This window comes from Pinus tabuliformis, chromosome 9 (genome assembly GCF_031772625.1).
Source record: "Pinus tabuliformis cultivar Carrire ecotype Pingquan chromosome 9, CPIR1, whole genome shotgun sequence".
NCBI classification, from domain to species: Eukaryota; Viridiplantae; Streptophyta; class Pinopsida; order Pinales; family Pinaceae; genus Pinus; species Pinus tabuliformis.
In genome coordinates this window covers 1,610,829,140-1,610,849,475 of record NC_142307.1, presented here as the reverse complement: position 1 = coordinate 1,610,849,475, position 20,336 = coordinate 1,610,829,140, and the positions used below count along the sequence as shown (strand labels likewise).

General features: G+C 37.8%; 1 protein-coding gene across 2 annotated transcripts in view; it reads right to left on the bottom strand.

Moving 5' to 3' along the window:
- LOC149154947 (WD repeat-containing protein 55-like) overlaps nt 1-20,017 on the bottom strand; it is a 326,140-nt gene extending 306,123 nt beyond the window's left edge. The window contains exons 1-4 of one of the 2 annotated variants that reach the window (XM_089441581.1): nt 19,655-20,017; nt 19,486-19,521; nt 19,019-19,083; nt 18,809-18,896 (exon numbers count right to left, since the gene is read on the bottom strand). In XM_089441581.1, the coding sequence (XP_089297707.1) occupies nt 18,809-18,896; nt 19,019-19,083; nt 19,486-19,521; nt 19,655-19,749 (284 nt within the window). In that variant the 5' untranslated portion in view covers nt 19,750-20,017. The remainder of the gene's footprint in view (nt 1-18,808; nt 18,897-19,018; nt 19,084-19,485; nt 19,522-19,654) is intronic. The other variant, XM_089441580.1, reaches the window with a different exon arrangement.
- Nucleotides 20,018-20,336: the final 319 nt, after the last annotated feature.

The window sequence follows — 20,336 nt, the reverse complement described above, 5'->3', positions numbered from 1 at the left end:
ATTTAATGCTCTATCTACCTTGAATTTTATGCCCTCAAACAACACTTTAAGTCTTGAAAATACATGCCTCAAACCCTTGAGACTAGAGCCTGTACTTCCCTTGATTTCTACGTTGAATATACACTTCAGCCCCTTGATTTTCGGGCCTATTTGCCTGCCTTCACTGCCTAGAAACTTGTGTTGGAACTCAGCCTTTATCTTGGGTTGCGTGCTTCTCTCCAATCCTGGAAACTGCGATGGAAACTCTGCCTATTCTTTCTCAGAATTCGTGCCTCTCTTCTAGCTTGTAACTCAGCCTATTGATGGTCTAAACCTCCTTGATTTGTGTGTTGTAGAATCTCTCCAAGTTGTTGTAGGTCTCTCCTTCAAATGGCTATCTCAGCCCCTTTTTTCTTCGGCAAAATCTCTTCCTCTTCTCCTCAACAGAAGCTATCTCAACCTCCTTATGAAGCTACCTCTGCCTCTTCTTGAAGCTATCTTATCCTCCTCTAGAGGTTATCTCAACCTCCTGCTATCTCAACCTTCTTGTGAGGCTATCTCTACCTCCTCTTGAAGTTATCTCAGCCTCCTTGTTATCTCAACCTCCTCCTCTCCTCTTCTCCAACTCTACACTTGAAGAATGAATGAGTTCTCCCTTGCCTTTTCCCCCTTTTAGTCTCTCATAAGAAGGAGAAACCCTATTCCTAAGATCAAGGGCCGAGATTAGAACTCAATTCTCCTTGATCAAGGGTGCATATCTAATCTCCCATTGACCCCCTTTTCATGTCTCCCCCTTCATTAATGAGCCTCCCTAGTCACTTTATAACTTTAAGTTGTAACATTTATTTTTTCTCATAAAGTCACTTTAAAAACATAAAGTAACTTTAATATAATAAAGTACTAAGTACTTTTTGAACTTTATAAAGTGACTAAAAGTCACATGACTTTAATAACTCATAAAGTCACTTACTAAAAAGGTGTCTCATGTGTTTTCCTAGGATAAAGGCAAAAAGCACTAGGAAACAACTCCTTGGTACCCTTTTTTTCTCAACACTCCTTCTTACCGAGGAAGGTGTTCCTCATCACTCCAGAAGTTGATGATCCTCCCGATCCTTGTACACCTCCTAAAATCTTGAATCTTGTAGTGCACTTCCCTGCTTAGGAGTCTGCTACTCTACAACACTAGTGGCTAGACTCACCACTAAAGCGAACTTTGTATCAAACTTGGTGGAAAACTCATCCACCTTAGTTGATGTTGCAACACCCTTCTTACTTTCCTTCTTATTGGACACTAAAAGGCATAGTGACCCCTCTTATTACACACAAAGCATCTCACTTTACTCATGTCCTTCTCGGACTCCTATTCTCCCTTCTGCTGCTTGGCCCCACTCGTGGACCCCTTCTTCTTCTTCTTGCCCTTAGATGTGAGGGAAACATTCTCCTCCTCATCCATCCTACCATGTTGACTGACACTCTTGGCATTCTTCCTGGTCTCCTCCTGGATGAAATCATCCTACATCCTGCTCCAACCAGGAAAGTGCTCTCTAACAACAATGTCATCTATGAATCCATCCTACTGCTTGGGAATCATCCCACATCCTGCTCCAACTAGGAAAGTGCTCTCTAACAACAATGTCATCTATGAATCCATCCCACTGCTTGGGAAAACCATCCAATGTCGTCCTAACCAATTGGTCCTCGTCGATAAACTCTCCCACTATAACCAACTCATCTCTCACCTATGTGATCTTGGTAAGGTATGACGTCACTGTGTCAGTCTTGGTCATCTTGGTGTTTTTTAATTTCCACGCAACACCATCTTCTTGTTCTCACTGTTGCTCTAGTAAAGTTTTTATCAAATAATCACACATCTCATAGGCATATTTTTTCCCTAATACATTAGGTATAATGTGGTCTTTGATTGCATCTAGAAGGATCCTCTTAGCCTTCACATTCTGCTTGTTTAAGTCTACCAATTAAACTGGATAAGTGGGTGGTTGTACTCCACTCTCTACAATATCCCACACCTCAACTACTTAAAGTAGTAAGACTATCCTTTCCTTCCATGGGCCAAAATTTCCAATCCCACTTAGCCTTGTTGAAAAGTGTAACTAGGTTCGGTCTTCATAATTATCATTGTACTTGTATCAATATGTATTTCTTGTAAAAGCAAAAAGAAGAAAAAGAAATTATTATTATTATTATTTTCTAGTCAAAGCATGTTCTTCATGCTTCTAGGGTTTATTGAGTCAAAAGAAAAATTTGTCATGAGTCAAAGTCCCATTTGGACTATTTGTAAGAAAAGAAAATTATTTTATTTTGAGTCAAAAGAGTCAATTTTGTCACCACAAGACCAAGTCAGCGAGCCCATAAGATGTGTCTCTTCATATGGTCGAACAACTATATATTGGAAACTGTGATCCACATTTTGGTAACCCATCACTCAATTTATGTGCAAGAGAAAGAAGAAAAATCAATGAAGTCTAAGGAGAGAGAAGGAGGTAAAATGAGAGAGAAAAATGAATTGATTTATGCCCTAATTTATGTTCACATGTGCGAGCTTCTCCTGCATTTTTTTGAGCTTGTTACAAAGCCGAAATTTCAAGGCTCGAGATTTCAGGGAGGCCGAATTTTCAGGAATGGACCAGAATTCAAAGAATTGACGAACGTTGACTGACTTTGTTTTGATAAAGATAAATTGGAGGAGGGATGACTTGGGTCTCTGTGGTAGTTTTGGTCTTGGTCTTGGGTCTTGGATATCTCACTTTGATCTGATTCTATAAGAAGAGATTTTTTCTTGGGTTTTCCCCCTCGTGGGATTTTTCCCCTAACTTACATCTTTGTGTTCTTTATCTCTTGTGATCTTTATGTTTTGTACTTTTGGTAAATGCTTGATGAAGAAGAAGAACATAAAATTTAATAAATCCAACAAAAATTCAAAAGTAATTATCATGACAGAGAAATCAACCCTAATCTACAAGCCTATTGATTTTTCAACATGGTATCAAAGCTAAGGTTAAAGGAAGGCAATCGGAAGATCACATTTTGTTGGCATATTTGAAGACATTCTTACACCAATCCTTATAAGAAGGAGATTTGAAGAAGCCCTAAGTTTGGAAGAAACCTAGCATGCATAGAGACCAAGACTATAAAGGTGTTACTAAGGACTAAACTAATTCTTAGAACAACGAAGTATTTGGAATGTTTTGTGGAAGAAATATTCTAACTAATTAAAGGAAGAAATACAAATATTTTGAGGCAGATATACAAAGGTCTGAGAGATATATAAGAGCTTCTTGTAGCAAAAGATGCAAGTTCTTGTGGCAGCTTTCTATAATGCAAGATTTTTGTGGCACTATAATTTTGTGACAATAAAGACAATACATCTTTTGTGGATCCGAACTACTATGGCAACATATTCTCGATGGCATTCAAACTTACTATGGATTATTGCTACAATAACCATTTCACAATTGATCTAAAGTTCAAGAACAAATCCTTGTAGGGGACCAAAGATCTATAAAGCATCACTATATGGGAGCAAGGTTGTCTCTCTGTGGTACTTATCCTCTGTAGAAAATTGTGAACATTGTATGCTAGTCCTGTACAATGATTTGAATTTGAAAGACGAAGTTGAGATCTATCTTTGGGCTAGTAAGAAGGCTTTAAGGAGAATCAACCCTCAGCGTACGAAATTTCTCTGTGGCATCTGAGTATACTTCACTGGCTAGAGTCACTATCCATGTTACCTGTGTATGGAGAAAAGATTTGAAGTCTAATACTTGATATATGATCTCTGGTCCGAACTCTTTTGAAAGACTTAAATGCTATTTTCTTTTGTGACAAATCTCTTCACCATTGGAGAACAACACATATATACTAATCTCTGCTAAGAAGGTCGAAGCTTGTGACATGAAATCTGAGGCATATAAAAGAAAATTTGTTTGCGAGAATGCAATCAATACAAAAAGGTTTTTTGACACTTCTATAAGGTTGAAGGCAGCTCGACTCATTTGGAAATCATCCATTTTTTACATCCAAAAAGACCATCATCTCTATAATCAATACAATTATGTGGCACTATGATTATATACCTAAGGGACGAAGTGTGTTGTAGTTAAAGGAACCAAAACCTTATGGATCATCACTAAGGCATGTAAATGTATGAATGATGAAGACATACAAAGCAACATCTTTCAATGACATTCATGGCAACATACTTGAGTTTATTATGAGATCATTGCTACCACAATGGATGAAGTATCTAGAGGATCGAAGTATGACAACTTGTGTCCAAAAAAATGACATCTTGAAGTACATAAGACATCTCTCAAAACGAATATTTCCAGGATCCATCTCTATGACCAACATTCTAGTTTCCAGACAGAAACATTGGAAGTTCTATGGATGAATTGTGATTTGAAGCTTATCTTTGTAACACCAGCACATGAACCAGTCATGTTACCCAAATCTCCTTCCTATACATAATAGAAGAATGAATAACATCAATGACGCTAACCTATTTGAAAGGAACCAAGACAAAGCAAACAGCTTGACGAAATTTTTGTGGTTGAAAGAGTTGAGGCACCTTTATTGAAGACAAGTCAAAGGACTGAATCCTTGCAAAGAAAAAGGTAAGGTTGCAAAGGTATGTATAATTTTTGTGTGTATCTATGTTGTTTATATTAAGTTCACTAGGTCATGGTGATGATCACTTGAAAGATAGAAAAAGGGTTTGCATAAATATATATTAGAAACCATGACATATAAGAGATTGTTGATAATAGTTCATTGCATATGAAGACTAAGTCTTGTGAGCAAGAAATGAAATAGATAAAAGGCATGTCAATAGTATCATTAGGGTTTTGCAGCGTACTTGTAGAAGTTTTGCAATTCTTGAATAACAGGTCTTGGTGACTATGGAGGATCTAGGGTTCGTAAACCCTAGCTAAGATTTGGGTTAGAAAAACCCTAGAAATAGAAACCCTAACAAATTGTTTTCGTTGTAAAAAGAAAACCTAGGACTTGAGAATGACAAGTATGACATCATGCTGATGTGAGGACAAGGTTTGATGAAAAAGGTCCAAGATTACGAGGTAGTTGACTCTCCTCAAAAGGATAAGTATCTACTTTCTTTAATTATTATTGTTGTTATTTTTGTCTATGCACTTTGCCTTTATTGTTTTCGCTGTAAAAAGAAAACCTAGGCCTTGAGAATGACAAGTATGACATCATGCTAATGTGAGGACAAGGTTTGATGAAAAAGGTCCAAGATTAAGAGGGAGTTGACTCTCCTCAAAAGGATAAGTATCTACTTTCTTTAATTATTATTGTTGTTATTTTTGTCTATGCACTTTGCCTTTTTGTTCTTTCATAGTCTTCTAACAAAGATTGCAGGTCAAGACAAGATCTATCTAAGCTTGACTAACAGATGGAAGATTTGGAAGAACATAGCAAAGCTCGAAGACAAGAAGAGAGAATGCATCAAAAGAAGTCATTTAGATGGCAGCAAGAAAGCACAATTTAAAAGGGAAGAAGTTTACCTGTCTCAGCTAGAAAGAGGAAGTTGTTAGATCCTGATCAGTTACAATATTACTTGAAGTTTGGCAAAAAATCCAGAGGAGTTTATGATCAAAAGAAAAGATGACAGATCAATGATAAAACCCTTTGACAAGAAGAAGAAGAGTTTTGATATCATTGTATCAGCAGTTGATTGATTTGATCCAGGAACACAGTATTGACAGAACTTGTATATGAAGGAAGTATTGTTGACCTCAAAGGGAGCTAGCAGCAATATTGACATGAAATTTTTGCATCCTGACTAAAGGTCATTCTGATTGATTTGGCAACTATAATAATGATTGGGATATGACATGACTTCCAAAAAGAATATACGGAAGCGTGCACTATAGAGGTAGGAAAGGCAACAAATTGATACAAGAAGTCATGAAACAGAATGTTGATCACTTGATGATATGATGAGTTCAATTGGAAAGAGGGAGCTATAATTGGCTCTACTTTGACTAGTTTGACAGACACTATTGCTGACAAAATACTATTGATGATCATTGGAAGATGATATAATTTCTTGAAAAAGGGCATGAAGGTAGAACCCTATCACGAAGAAAGAATATATGAAGGCTTGTGTGATCAACAATGAAGAAGTTTGGCTCCATAAGATGTTTGACAAACTACTTGATGACATGTTAGAGCTACGTGAAGATTGACAAAGGTCCAAGAAGGTCAAAGCTCATTATGATGTGATGCGAGATAGAAAGCCCTGCATCTAAAACTAGATCTCCACGGAAGAACAAATAGTTGATGAATGAGGCAAGTTGAGGCTTGTGGTTATGTCTCCCTGGTTGAGAGGGAGTAAGGATCTCCTCCATGGTTGAGAGGGGGTGTTGGTGGACACCATATTCTCCATGTGTCATGCACTATGGCCAAGATTAACAGTGGTAAGCCTAGTGAAGGCACTAGTAGGCAGAATGGAGGATTGGATAAGCATCTAGGACAGATACTCCTTGAGGACTGGGAATCCAAAATAGTAGTAGTCCTGAAGGTAGATACTCTTTGAGGATAGGGCAGGGTATCCAATATAAGAGTAGTCCTGAGGAGGACCGATATTCTTTGAGGAATGGGAATCCAAGATAAGAATAGCCTTGTAAGGACATACCTGGTGAACATTCAAATGGGGTATGTGCCTTGAGAGGTTGTGGTGGTGTCCAAATTTATGCCTCCCAGAGCTTGTCAATCAAGGCCTTGCTATTTTGTAATTGATGATGCTTGATGATGCTTACCAATCCAAACTCTTCTTATGAGAATATTTCAATATGAGAGTATCCTTGTATCATGTTGTGTAATTATGAATACCTCCCTAGTTAAGAGGGAGTGTTGAAAAGTGTAACTAGGTTCAATCTTCATAATTATCATTATACTTGTATCAATATGTATTTCTTGTACAAGCAAAAAGAAGAAAAAGAAATTTTTATTTTATTTTATTATTATTATTATTTTCTAGTCAAAGCATGTACTTCATGCTTCTAGGGTTTGATGAGTCAAAATTAAAATTTGTCATGAGTCAGTCCCATTTGGACTATTTGTAAGAAAAGAAAAATATTTTATTTTGAGTCAAAAGAGTCAATTTTGTCACCACAAGACCAAGTCGACCATCCCATAAGATGTGTTTCTTCATATGGTCGAACAACTATATATTGGCAACTGTGCTCCACATTTTGGTAACCCATCACTCAATTTTTGAGCAAGAGAAAGAAGAAAAATCAGCGAAGTCTAAGGAGAGAGAAGACGATAAAAGGAGATAGAAAAATGAATTGATATGTGCCCTAATTTCTGTTCACAAGTGCGAGCTTCTCCTGCAGTTTTCTGAGGTTGTTACAAGGTCGAAACTTCAGGGCCTGAGATTTCAGGGAGGCCGAATTTTCAGGGATGAACGAGAATTCAAAGAATTGACCAGCCTTGACTTTTGTTGACTTTGTTTTGATAAAGATAAATTGGAGGAGGCCTGACTTGGGTCTTTGTGGCAGTTTTGGTCTTGGTCTTGGGTCTCTCATTTTGATCTGATTCTATAAGAAGAGAATTTTTCTTGGGTTTTCCCCCTTGTGGGGTTTTTGCCTTGGCTTGGAGCCTACAACTTTGTGTTCTTTGTCTCTTGTGATCACAAAATTGTACTTTTGTACTTTTGGTAATTGCTTGATGAAGAAGAAGAGCACAAAATTAATAAAGCCAACAAAAATTCACAAGTAATTATCATGACAGAGAAATCAACCCTAATCTACAAGACTATTGATTTCTCAACAAACCTAGCCTCCACCCTCAAACCAATAGCCATCTAACCCTCTCAACCAACACAACTTCCAAACACTGAAAAAATGGAGGAACCAACCTCCCTCTCTGCCACAGATCTCTGGTATATCAGTTGGTTTTAAGTTTGTTGTTTATTGTTTATCAGCTGAAAGTTCCAGTGGCAGCTATGATACCATGTAGAAAATTTAAGGTTGTTGTAGCCCACCCCGGTTTCAGTTTGTTTTGCATAGAAGTTTAATGCCCAACCCCATAGTTCATTGCAAATATAACTTGAATGCAAATGGCAAGAGAGACACCGCTAGGCTACCACTACTTCACTTTTTACACTTTCGGCTGATAAGAAAAATTTAGCAAGCACGCACATAAAATGAACACTTGGTTTTGGTCAATCTCTGACCCTGGAAAAGTCCACAAGGGGAAAACCAGTCTAGAAGAGGATTTGTATTGCTTATCTCAGAGAATTAATACACAGCAATAAATATACTTCAAGTACTTACCTCTCCTTGAAATTTGTGCATAGTCCTCCTAGAACCTCATGCCAAGTTCTGGAAATTTATGTCACATTTCTAGACCTCTGACTGCCTTGAAACTCATCCCACAGTCAGCTCCTTGACCCTCGAACTGCGTGCCACCTCAGCAATCTCTACTCTTAGAAATTATGCCACTGTACAGACTTTCAGACCCATATAGTTATGCCTCTGCTCAGCAATTTATACCCTTGAATTTAACGTTGCCATGTGAGGAATCTCTCCTCAAACGTGTACCACAGGTCAGACATTTAATGCTCTGTCTGCCTTGAATTTTATACCGTTAGACAGCACTTTAACTCTTGAAAATATGTGCCTCAGACCCTTGAGACTCAGGCCTGTACTTCCCTTGATTTCTACGCTGAATATACACTTTAGCCCCTTGATTTTTAGGTCGGTTTGTCTGCCTTCACTACCTGAAAACTTGCGTTGGAACTCAGCCTTTATCTTGGGTTGTGTGCTTCTCTCCAAGCCTGGAAACTGTGCTGGAAACCTCTGCCTATTCTTTCTCAGAATTCATGCCTCTATTCCAGCTTGTAACTCAGCCTGCTAATGGTCTAAACCTCCTCGATTTGTGTGTTGTGGAATCTCTCCAAGTTGCTGTAGATCTCTCCTGCAAATGGCTATCTCAGCCCCTTTCTCCTTAAGCAAAATCTCCTCCTCTTCTCCTCAACAGAACCTATCTCAGACTCCTTGCTATCTCATCCTCCTTGTGAAGCTATCTCCGCCTCCTCCTCTCCTCTTCTCCAAATCTACACTTAAAGAATGAATGAGCTCTCCCTTGCCTTTTCCCTTTTTAGTCTCTCATAATAAGGAGAAAACCTATCCCTAAGATCAAGGGTTGAGATTAGATCTCAGCTCTCCTTGATCAAGGGTAGAGATCCAATCTCCCATTGACCCCCTTTTCATGTCTCCCCCTTCATTAATGAGCCTCCCTAGTCACCTTATAGTTTTAAGTTGTACAATATACTTTTTCTCATAAAGTCACTTTAAAAACATAATGTAACTTTAATATAATAAAGTACTAAGTACTTTTTGAACTTTATAAAGTGACTAAAAGTAACATGACTTTAATAACTAATAAAGTCACTTACTAAAAACGCATTTCATGTGTTTTCATAAGCCAAAGACAAAGCACTAGGAAAAACCTCCTTGGTACCCTTTTTTTCTCAACACTTCTAAGTTCTAAACTTCTATTTTGTGACGTGTATTTAATATTCTAATTTCTTGTGTATTTGATCATCAATACCATTGTTACAGTAAGTAGTTGTACCAATATTTTGTAAATGTTCTAATTTCTAAGAAATTTGGATCTTTATGTCAATATTTCAATTTTGTATTTGGAACTTTTTAAATATATATAACATGTACTCTATGTTTTGTTTCAGGGTCGACATTGTTGATTTTTGTAGCTCGGAAGGTACTTCTAGCCTTGTGTCTTGACTAGAAGGACATTGATTTGCCTCTTTAGGAGCTTGCATGCAACATGCAGAGTGTGCAAGTGAGTTGCACGCATGCAGATGTGTTGCATGTGACATGCATGAGATGTGCATGTAAAGAAAGCTAAATTTCTGACTTGTACTTGAGTTAAAGTAAAGAGAGCTAAAGCTAGAATAGTTAACTAAAGTAAAGTCAGTTATCTTGAGTTAACTTGACGAGCTACTTTTTGTCGTCAAACTTAGCTTAGGAGAGTTATTAATAGAGCCCAAGTGTTGATGTTAAGACACAACAGCAACACAACATTGAGAGAGGCTTCTCAATGAGCGTGTGTTGGGTCTGAAAGAGTGCAGTGAGGCTAGTGATCAATTTTGTAATCTGTAATTTCTTTGTTGGACCATTATCCCAGGACGGGAGCCCAAGTAAGTTTCATGATTAATTTATTAATGAAAAATTGTTGATTGAGCAGAAATATGTTTATGTGCATGTCATTCAGATCGAGTAATTTTTGGTTCTGCTAAATATTTTGGTTAGGAACTTAGCCATGCATTCGTTCAGTTAATAATTGTTGCAAACTGAATACTGGGTGTTGGGTTCAAGAAAGTTTAACATGGTATCAGAGCCCCAACTCTGAATCGATTTCGAAATTACATGTGTTGGGTTAGTGGTAAAATCTAACATGGTATCCAAGCACAACGGGCATAGCTTCCAAGGAATTGAGTTGCGGAGTCGAGCAACCAAACAGCTCGGGGCAACACTTAAGGCGTAGATGTGTCGGAGCAACGCTGGAACACAAAGGGAGTCACAAATACATAAGCCCACAAGTAGATCAACAAAAGAACCAAATCAGACCAAGTGTGGGGTAAGCCGCCAAACACAATCGTCAAGTAGTGTAGGTAGTCGTTGGACCAGCCGTAACCGATAGCCACTATAGATAGTTCGTGTAAGATGGGATCTGCATAAGTGGACTACGGAGGAGTCACGGAGTGCCACATGGTCAAGGATTGAGATCAGTGCAGGCAGGAGCGAGGAGTTGCATGAAGGTTCGGGTCATAGTTGAGCCAACAGATAGTTGAGGAAAGAGTCAACAAACAACGTGCAACCGAACAAGGGTGCACAAACGACAATGGCGACTGATGCGAACTATGAAAGACGTAGTCCGAAGACAATTGGGTCGAGACATAGGAAACTGTCGGGGCAACCAGCCGACCCTAACACACATGTAGAGGTGGTAGGGATCAGGTTGTTTGTGGCAGGCATAGCCAGCATCCGCAAGTGAGACAAGAGTGAGCTGTTAGAGTCGACCAACAAGGAATTGGAACAAGCTGCATGGATGGGCCTACCTATCGTCGGTGCATAGAGCTTGGCCACGAGGTTCGAGATAATGAGTGGATGACTGGGCCAAGGATTCAAATTTGCATGAAGTTTCCAACTCACAAGCAGTGAGCTCGAGGGGCCACAGAGGCATGAAGACAACCAGCATGCAACAGATCACAGCCACCAAAAGTTAATGGACTTAGTCATTACAGGGTTGTGGTGCTATGTGAGACAGTTGAGCCAATACAATGTGTTTGCAATGTAGTCGGGCTATGGATGGGCTAGTCACAAAGGAAGCGGCAGGGTCCAATGTGTTGAAAAATGTAACTAGTGTCGGTCTTCATAATTGTATTTGAGTCATTATGTAAGGTATTTGTCAAAAGAAAGAAAAAGGAATTTTATTATAAACGAAATTGACTTATTAAAGCATGGGTTTCATGCTTGGGTCAATGGTTCTTAGCTCAAAGCCTCCATTGTAGGCTTCTAGGGTTTATGTCAAGTGTCTTGTCCATGTCAATATGTAAAAGACCCTTCTTGGGCTTTATCTATCAAAGAAGGAATTTATTTTTATGTAAATTAGGTCTTCTAGGCCTCCTCCACCAAGTCGGCCTCAAGAAGGACAAGTCAGCCTCATCAAGGGAATTCAACCTCACAAATTCACTATATAAAGGCAGCAAATCGACCTCATTTGAAGCACATCACCAACAAGTTTGATCTACAGTTGCTGAAGAAAGAAAAAGGTGTGAAATTCAAGGCAGAGGAAAAAAACCCTAGTGAAGAAGAAGGACATCTTTGTCAAGTCAAAATTCTCTCTCTTTATCTCACACGTGCAAAGTTGTCAAGTTGTTGGAAGGGATGAAATTGCAATACTATAGCTAGGCCAAAATTCTGGAGTTTCTAGAGGTCGAAATTATGGGTGGTTGTTGGGATGTAGTTGTTGGACAAGAAGAAACTACTCAAGTTTGTCGAATCATCTTGGAAGGCTGACTTGGTGGAGGAGGAAGGTCTTTTGGTCAAGTATAAGGTCTTGGTCTATCTCAATTTGATTAGTGGAAGAGTTTGGTTGGGTTTCCCCTAGAGAGGGGTTTTAGGCCTGGCTGAGTGCCTACATTTGGTGTCGTTGATCTTCATGTTTTTCATTTGATGATTGCTTGATGAAAATAAGATAAAAGAAGAACATAAAGAAGATAATAAGAATACAAGAATAACACAAGTAATTATCAACATAAGAAAATCTTTCTGCCTTTCTGATTTTCTAACATGGTATCAGAGCTAAGGTGAAGAAGGAAGGAAAAGGCAACTTGAAGATCTATTGAAGAAAAGGGGATCAAAGGAAGGTCATTAAGGAAAAGGATTATATAAGAAGAGAAGCCTACTATCTATAGAGAATATGTCAACTACAATGAAGGCAGAAAACAAGCTAGAAGGAGCCTCCAATTATAGGGCATGGAAAAAGAGGATAGATCTTATCCTCGCTAAGCATAAAGTTTTGGATCTTGTTCAAGGAAAAGTCAAGAAACCTATAGATGATGCAAGAAAGGAGAAGTTCAGAGAAACCGAAATCTTGGCCATGAATTTGATAGTAGATGGAGTAAAGGACAACCTAATCCCATACATATCCAACATAGAATCTGCTCAAGAAATGTATGAAGCTCTCTCCAAATTATTCACCATCAAGGACATTGGTCAAATAACTAGCCTCAAGAATGAACTAAGGACAATAAAGATGACAAGAGATGATATTATGTCATTATATTTTGTAAGGATATCTAGAATAAGAGATGAACTCCAAGGAATAGATGAAGTTGTACCAAGAGAATAAAAAAATAATTGTGATTGTTTCTCTTCTAGGTCTACCAAAATCTTGGAGTGCTTTTGCATCAAGAATTAGCAATTGGAAGGATACTCCAACTTTTGAACAAATGTGGAATGCATGCAGTCAAGAAGAAGCCCGAATATCATTAGTAACTAACAAGAAGGAGGATGAAGAAGACAACACCTCTAATGCCTATTATGCTCATCATAAGAAGAAGGGAACATTCAAGAAGTTCAAAGGACCAAAGAAGAAGGTTGATCTATCAAAGATTGAGTGCTACAATTGTCACAAAATGGGACATTACAAAAGTCAATGTCCTGAAAATCCAAGAAACAAAAAGAGAGATAGAGAACAAGCAAATGTTGTCGTGAAGCTCCACCTAAGAAGAACAAGACTGAAGAATCGTAAGTCAAAGACTTATACTATTAAGTCTTCTCTTACATATTCCTCTTAGTCTTCTATTTTAAGTTTTGTAATATTTTCTTTTATGTTTTGATTTCTAGAGTCTATAGGTCTAATATATCTTGTTAGAACATTTTTGGATTGTTTAAAGTGTAGGTATCCCTCAAAGGACTAGATTAAGAGGGAGCCTCCACCATTTTACCAAAAGATAAGTTTCTTGTTCCTTGTTTCCTCTTTTATGTTTGGTTTCCTCCTCATATCAAGATTTGTTTGTATTGTATGCTAATAACCTTTTATAGTTTCCTTGATCAGGAAAGTTTGTTGAATACTCAAAGGTTATGGAGGAGTCTTTAAAGGAAAGACTTGAATCATGGCAGAAGATATGAATCCCTTCAGAATAACAACGTTTGTTAAAGAATAACTCAAGGTATGTCATAAATTTTGTTGCAAAGCTTTCTTCATGCAAACAGTCTAATCATTTTTCTTTTGAAATTTATGTTATATTACTAACTCTCTTATGTGTAGGGTTTTGAATCATAGAGATTCTTGTTAGGGTGATTAATTATTAGATTGAATCTACCTTTGTTATAATATCTCTTGTTGTTTGATCATTTTGGTGAAACCCTAACCTTTAGGGTTCATTGTAAAACCCTAGCCTCTTAATGCTAAGGGTATGTCAATGTTGATTATGAAACCCTAGTCTTCTTAGGGTTTGTTGATAAAGTCTAGAACATATGATGAAATCCTATTCTTTTGAAGTTTAGGGTTTTGGTAATGTCATGGTAAAAACCCTAGTCCTTTAGGGTTTACTATTAATGTCTAGGTTATACAATGAAACCCTAGATTTTTAGGGTTTGGTGAATTAGGGTTTATAAACAAAATCCTTGTAATAACTAAAATAAGATACAAGGAATGAAACCCTAGGAGTATATTCCTCCGCGTGATTGAAACCCTAGTCTGGTCAAAATTGTTGTATATCTAACTTTGATGTATTGATGTTTGTGTCTTAGGTTTACCTAGTAGGTATGGATATTGATATGAGATGCTAGTGCATTATAATGAAACCCTAGATATGTATATGCAAGAATGCTAGTTAATGAAATCTAGGGTATATAACAAAACCCTAGTAGTGATTGATATTCTAGGGCATGATGATATTGTTTTCGATTATTGATATGATTTAGCTTTGATGATAAAATCTAGGGTTTGCATTGTGCAACAAACCCTAGTAGAGCCTGACATGTAAATTCAAAAAGAATATTGTTTAAACCTTAGATGTATAGTACTATGATTGGATTGTTATCTAAGGCTTTGTGCCTTGAAGATGGAGTATAGGGTTTATGACAAAACCCTAGCAAGATATTGAAGTATAGTATGTAAAAAGATGTGACCCTTGTTGATTATGAACCTAACTAAGTTTAGGTATTTGATGTCTAAAGCCTAAATGTTATGATGCTTCCATTGTAATGACATGAGTTTGATATAGTTGACTCCATGTTTCTGTATATTTGTATTTGGTTGTACTTTCTATTGAAATTTTGCAGGTACATAATCTTCAAGATGTTGAAGATGTTTGTAATTGAAGATGACAATAATGATGAGCATGATGAAGGAAGCTATAAGAATGATGATGATCAAGATGACCTTCATGACATGAGAAAGAATGAAGTATATCTAATGTTATTGGTCTCCCGAAGTTGAGTGAGAGCATGGTTAGAAGAAAGGATACATCTCCCCAGTTGAGAAGGAGGGCATATTATGACAAACATAATGAATACCTTGAAGAAAGAATGAAATTGGAGAATGAATGAAAGTACTATAGATAGATTTGCAAACAAAATACTTGTGACGTACTGAGTTTGTATTTGCTGCTACTGAGGAAGTGAAAAAGGAAAACTTTTGACAAAGTTGTATGTGGATAACTTGATGATGATATAAGTAGCATCAAGATAATTGAGGACCCCAAAGGTTTGTGTTTAATTGTGTATATATATTTCAAAGTTTATTACTGATTGGGGTTGTGATTGTGCAGGATCTCTTAATTAATAAGGAGAGATGAAGCATCTTGTGGCAACAAGATGCATGGGAGGACATCTAGTCAGCCTATGTGTTGATGTCTAGATCCCGAAGTAGGGAGGGTGCCATTGGTCATGGAGCTCCGACCTTGGATACGCACCTAGATTCCTGGGTTGGTGTTAGAGCTTAAAACCCTGATGGTACCTAAAGTGGCTAAAGGTTGAGTACACCTTAGTCCCACCCGATTAAAATACCCTGGTCAAGTATCTAATTTGTAGCATTGCGTGTGTTGTGACTCTTCATAGAGCATATCATTTTGAGATCTTCCATGTACCTTTGTATATATGTAATTATGAATACCTCCCTAGTTAAGAGGGAGTGTTGAAAAATGTAACTAGTGTCAGTCTTCATAATTGTATTTAAGTCATGATGTAATGTATTTGTCAAAAGAAAGAAAAAAGAATTTTATTATAAAAGAAATTGACTTATTAAAACATGGGTTTCATGATTGGGTCAATGGTTCTTAGGTCAAAGCCTCTACTGTAGGCTTCTAGGATTTATGTCAAGTGTTTTTGTCCATGACAATATGTAAAAGACTCTTCTTGGGCTTATCTATCAAAAAAAGAATTTATTTTTATGTAAATTAGGTCTTCTAGGCCCCCTCCACCAAGTCAACCTCAAGAAGGACAAGTCGGCCTCATCAAGGGAATTCGACCTCACAGATTAGCTATATAAAGGCAGCAACTCGACCTCATTTGAAGCACATCACCAACAAGTTCGATTTGCAGTTGCTGGAGAAAGAAAAAGGTGTGAAATTCAAGGAAGAAGAAAGAAACCCTAGCGAAGAAGAAGGAGGTCTTTGACAAGCATAAGAAGTCAAAATTCTCTCTCTTTATCTCACACGTGCGAAGTTGTTGGTTGTTGGAAGGGTTGATATTGCAGTATTGTAGCTGGGTCGAAATTCTAGAGTTGCTAGGGGCCGAAACTCTGGGTTGTTGTTGGGCTGTAGCTACTAGACAAGAAGAGACTACTCAAGTTTGTTGAACCATCTTGGAAGGCTGACTTGGTGGAGGAGGAAGGTCTTTTGGTCATATCTAAGGTCTTGGACTATCTCAATTTGATTAGTGGAAGAGTTTGACTGGGTTTTCCCCTAGAGAGGGGTTTTAGCCCTGGCTGAGTGCCTACAACTAGTGTCGTTGATCTTCATGTTTTTTATTTGATGATTGGTTGATGAAAATAAGATAAAAGAAGAGCATAAAGAAGATAATAAGAATACAAGAATAACACAAGTAATTATCAACATAAAAAAATCTTTCTACCTTTCTGATTTTCTAACACAATGCAGGTGGTTCCATTGATATCAGCGATAGAGGATCGTGCAGAAAGCAGTGTGCCATGTTGAGCATGATCAAGTAGCTACAAGTCATAGTAGCCAACAAGGAGTCGTTGGGCAATGGATCTGCAATGACATGTTGTAAGTGTCAACAGGGTTCAGTTGATAGAGCAAGTACAAAGGGCAGCACCAGTAGCCAACAAGATTGGCATAGGTCAATCATCAAAGGGAGAGAGGGAGATTGTACTAATCGAGGGATTCGCAGCAAACTTTGTGGGTGTCTCAAAGGACTGAGACAAACCCACAACCATGCTAGAAGGACTTAGCACAAGATCGACGCTAGTGGGCAGTAGCGCGTCCAATCACATGACGTAGATGAGGTCAGTGTTCTGCAATATTTCAGAGACAGGCTCTGACTGCAGTGTGTTTAGTGGGACAAGTACCATGCATGCAATGAAGGGGATTGGATGTGTCATATTCTAGCTAGAGTCGAGGATTTCTAGAGGTGACAAGGATGTTATTTGTTCTAGGGTTGATGGTACGCATGCTCTCAATATCAGCCTTAGAGGATGTTGGATATAGAATTTTGCTCTAAGATAGACATGTGCTTCTATATTCAGAGGAAGCGAACTTGGATGCGGTTGTAGTGCTTGGCATCAGACAGGGGCAATCATACAGGTTACCAGGACAACCTGTGGCTATATCCAAGGGGATCTTAGATACAAGACCAATGTCATTTGTTGAGAGGGAACAGGTGGCGAGGAAGAATGATTCTTCAAGTGTTGCTAGGAGCCTCAGCTGGAATGATATGACATTGTTAGATGCTCAAGAGCAGGATCCTAGGAGCATGATTGGAAGGATTAGATCTTTAAATCAGATTCTGAAGCAAGTAGCAGAGAAGTCTTCTAATTCGGAGGGAGTAGCTACAACCGTGGATGATGTGGTGGTGTTGGAGATAGATCCAGGTGGAGGAGGTTCTTCCATAAGTACCCCCCTCGCTAAGAGGAAGTGTTGAGTTTTGTAGCTCGGAAGTTACTTCTAGCCTTGTGTCTTGACTAGAAGGACCTTGATTTGCCTCTTTAGGAGCTTGCATGCAACATGCAGATTGTGCAAGTGAGTTGCACACATGCGGATGTGTTGCATGTGACATGCGTGAGATGTGCATGTAAAACCATCTAAATGTATGACTTGTACTTGAGTTAAAATAAAGAAAGCTAAAGATAAGATAGTTAACTAAAGTAAAGTCACTAATCTTCAGTTAACTTGATAAGCTAATTTTGGCCATCAATCTTAGCTTAGTAAAGTTATAAATTGAGCCTACGTGTTGAGCCTAAGACAAAACAACAACACAAGATTGAGAGAGGCTTCTCAGTGAGCGTGTGTTGGGTCTGAGAGAGTGCAATGAGGCTAGTGATCAGTTTTGTAATTTGTATTTTCTTAGTTGGGCCATTGTCCCAGCACGAGAGACCAAAAAAGTTCTGTGATTAATTTATTAATGAAGAACTGTTGATTGGGCAGAAATCTGTTAATGTGTATGTGATTCAGATCGATTAGTTTTTGCTTCCACTAAATATTTTGGTTAGGAACTTAGTCGTGTATCCGTTCACTTAATAATTGCTACAAACCAAATATTGGGTGCTAGGTTTCGGGAAAGTCTAACAGACATGTCTCATGTTGAATACTTACACTCCGATGTCCCTATGTCATGTGACTTAATGTGTAGGGTTTTTTTTCTTCTTCCTAGCTTTAGGTTTGTCCACTAAACTATTGGGAGATGCCTTTTGCCCTCCCCTTCACACTATTTTGGTATGTCGTACATTCCAATCCCATTGACCTATTCTAGCTATCAGTGGGAATTAAGATATTTTCATCTCATCTCCTCTCTCTCTCATGCACACCCACCCAATATGGCCATTCATTCACGCTAAAACATCCAATATTGTATCTAAACGATACCATTTTGAATTTACAAACACATTCATGCTGCACGGCATTTAATTTTGATAATTTAAACATGTTAAGAAAAGTGCCTTGAAAAACAAAACCCAAAATATGATATCTTTATCAGTATTCAAAGTGAATCAAACAGCTGAATATACAATCTTCCAAAGATCAGAGGTACAACCACGCATGCATGAAGCGAGAAAGCAATATTACCCGTGAGCATTGTCAAGTCTGGCTACTGGCTGTCCAGTTTCAACATTTGTGGCAAGAATTGAGCAGTCTGGAGACGCCGTTAACACAGCTGAATATGCACGAACAAGAAATCAGGTCCGAAATAAAAAAGGCTCCAAAAAGTCCACTCTATGTAATTGGGAACCTTTTTTAACCAGGTTTGTTGAGGATAATTAAGCAATATATACTTACAACTACCAGCATTAATAAATCGAGCAGCTCGACAGGACTCGGTGTGAGCAGTCACAGTCCATAATCTACGACACACAACCCAAAAAAAGATCCGTCAAAGCTTGATGACCAAATTCTCGAACATGGAAACTATGCAGTCTGTGTATTGGAATCCTCCTTTGACATAATATTAGTATAAATGTGTGTGCCTGAATGAGGATTCCATGTGAAAGTAGTCATAACCAAAGATTGACAGACATGAACCAGACAAACCATTCGGCATTTGAAACCAGACAAACTATCTTTACAGATATAGATATTTAATGACGTCCAATAATTCAGAAAGAAACTAACCAGCACCTAAAATGACTCCATTGCAACAATTGCAACAATTTAGAGAGAGTTGAAATAACGTTTCTTCAGGACTCCACAACACAGACAAACGATTTCTACTGAAATTGAAAATGAGTATAAGGGCATAGCATCACCTTTCGGGCTCTGATGAAATGTCTACATAACGAAACCTGCAATTTCGAAAACCCAACATTAACAAAATAGCATGAACTTGAAAAAAAAAACACATGACCCATCTGTTAGGTAGTAATAAAACAAACTAAAGGTACGAAATTTGAAGAAAAACTCATATTTAGCACTCACAACTGGAGGCGGCCTGTAATAAGTGCCACTGCAACAATAGGAACAGAAGGATGGAAATCCAAATCAAAGGGTTGATCCTCCAATTCAATATCCATCCTGTCTCTATCCCTCCCTTCCTGGTGCGAGCCCTTCAAACTTAGGTACCCTTTGCGAGCTGAACCTGAAGCCCGCAAGGATCGATATGTGAAATAAGGAATTAAGGAAAATTAATTATTCGATTGCATTGGAATTGGTAAGAATGATATGAATCCAATGTTCAAAAATAAAACTTCATGCAGAGGGTTTACAAATGGGTACTAAAATATGGTCTTTTGGCAGTTTGATGTTAATCTAAATCAAGATGGTGGCATGAAAGGTTTAAAATTGGGATGACGAGAATTTAGAGTCTAAATTTAAAAGAGGTTTTAGTTATATTATAACAAAAAAGTATTCTACTGTAGTTATTATTAATTATTACCGAAAGATTTTGAAAGAAAGAAAGAGAGAGGGTTATCTTTAGTTTCTTTCATTTATATTAATGATATTATTCTTTTAATTATAAGTCATAACTTTCTTTCTTTTATATTAATGATATTATTCTTTTAGTTATAAGTCATAATGATCTTAGACAAGTGATTTAGAATCATTTAAGATTACTATTCCAAAATAGATATGACTATTAATATTGACAGGACTAAAAACA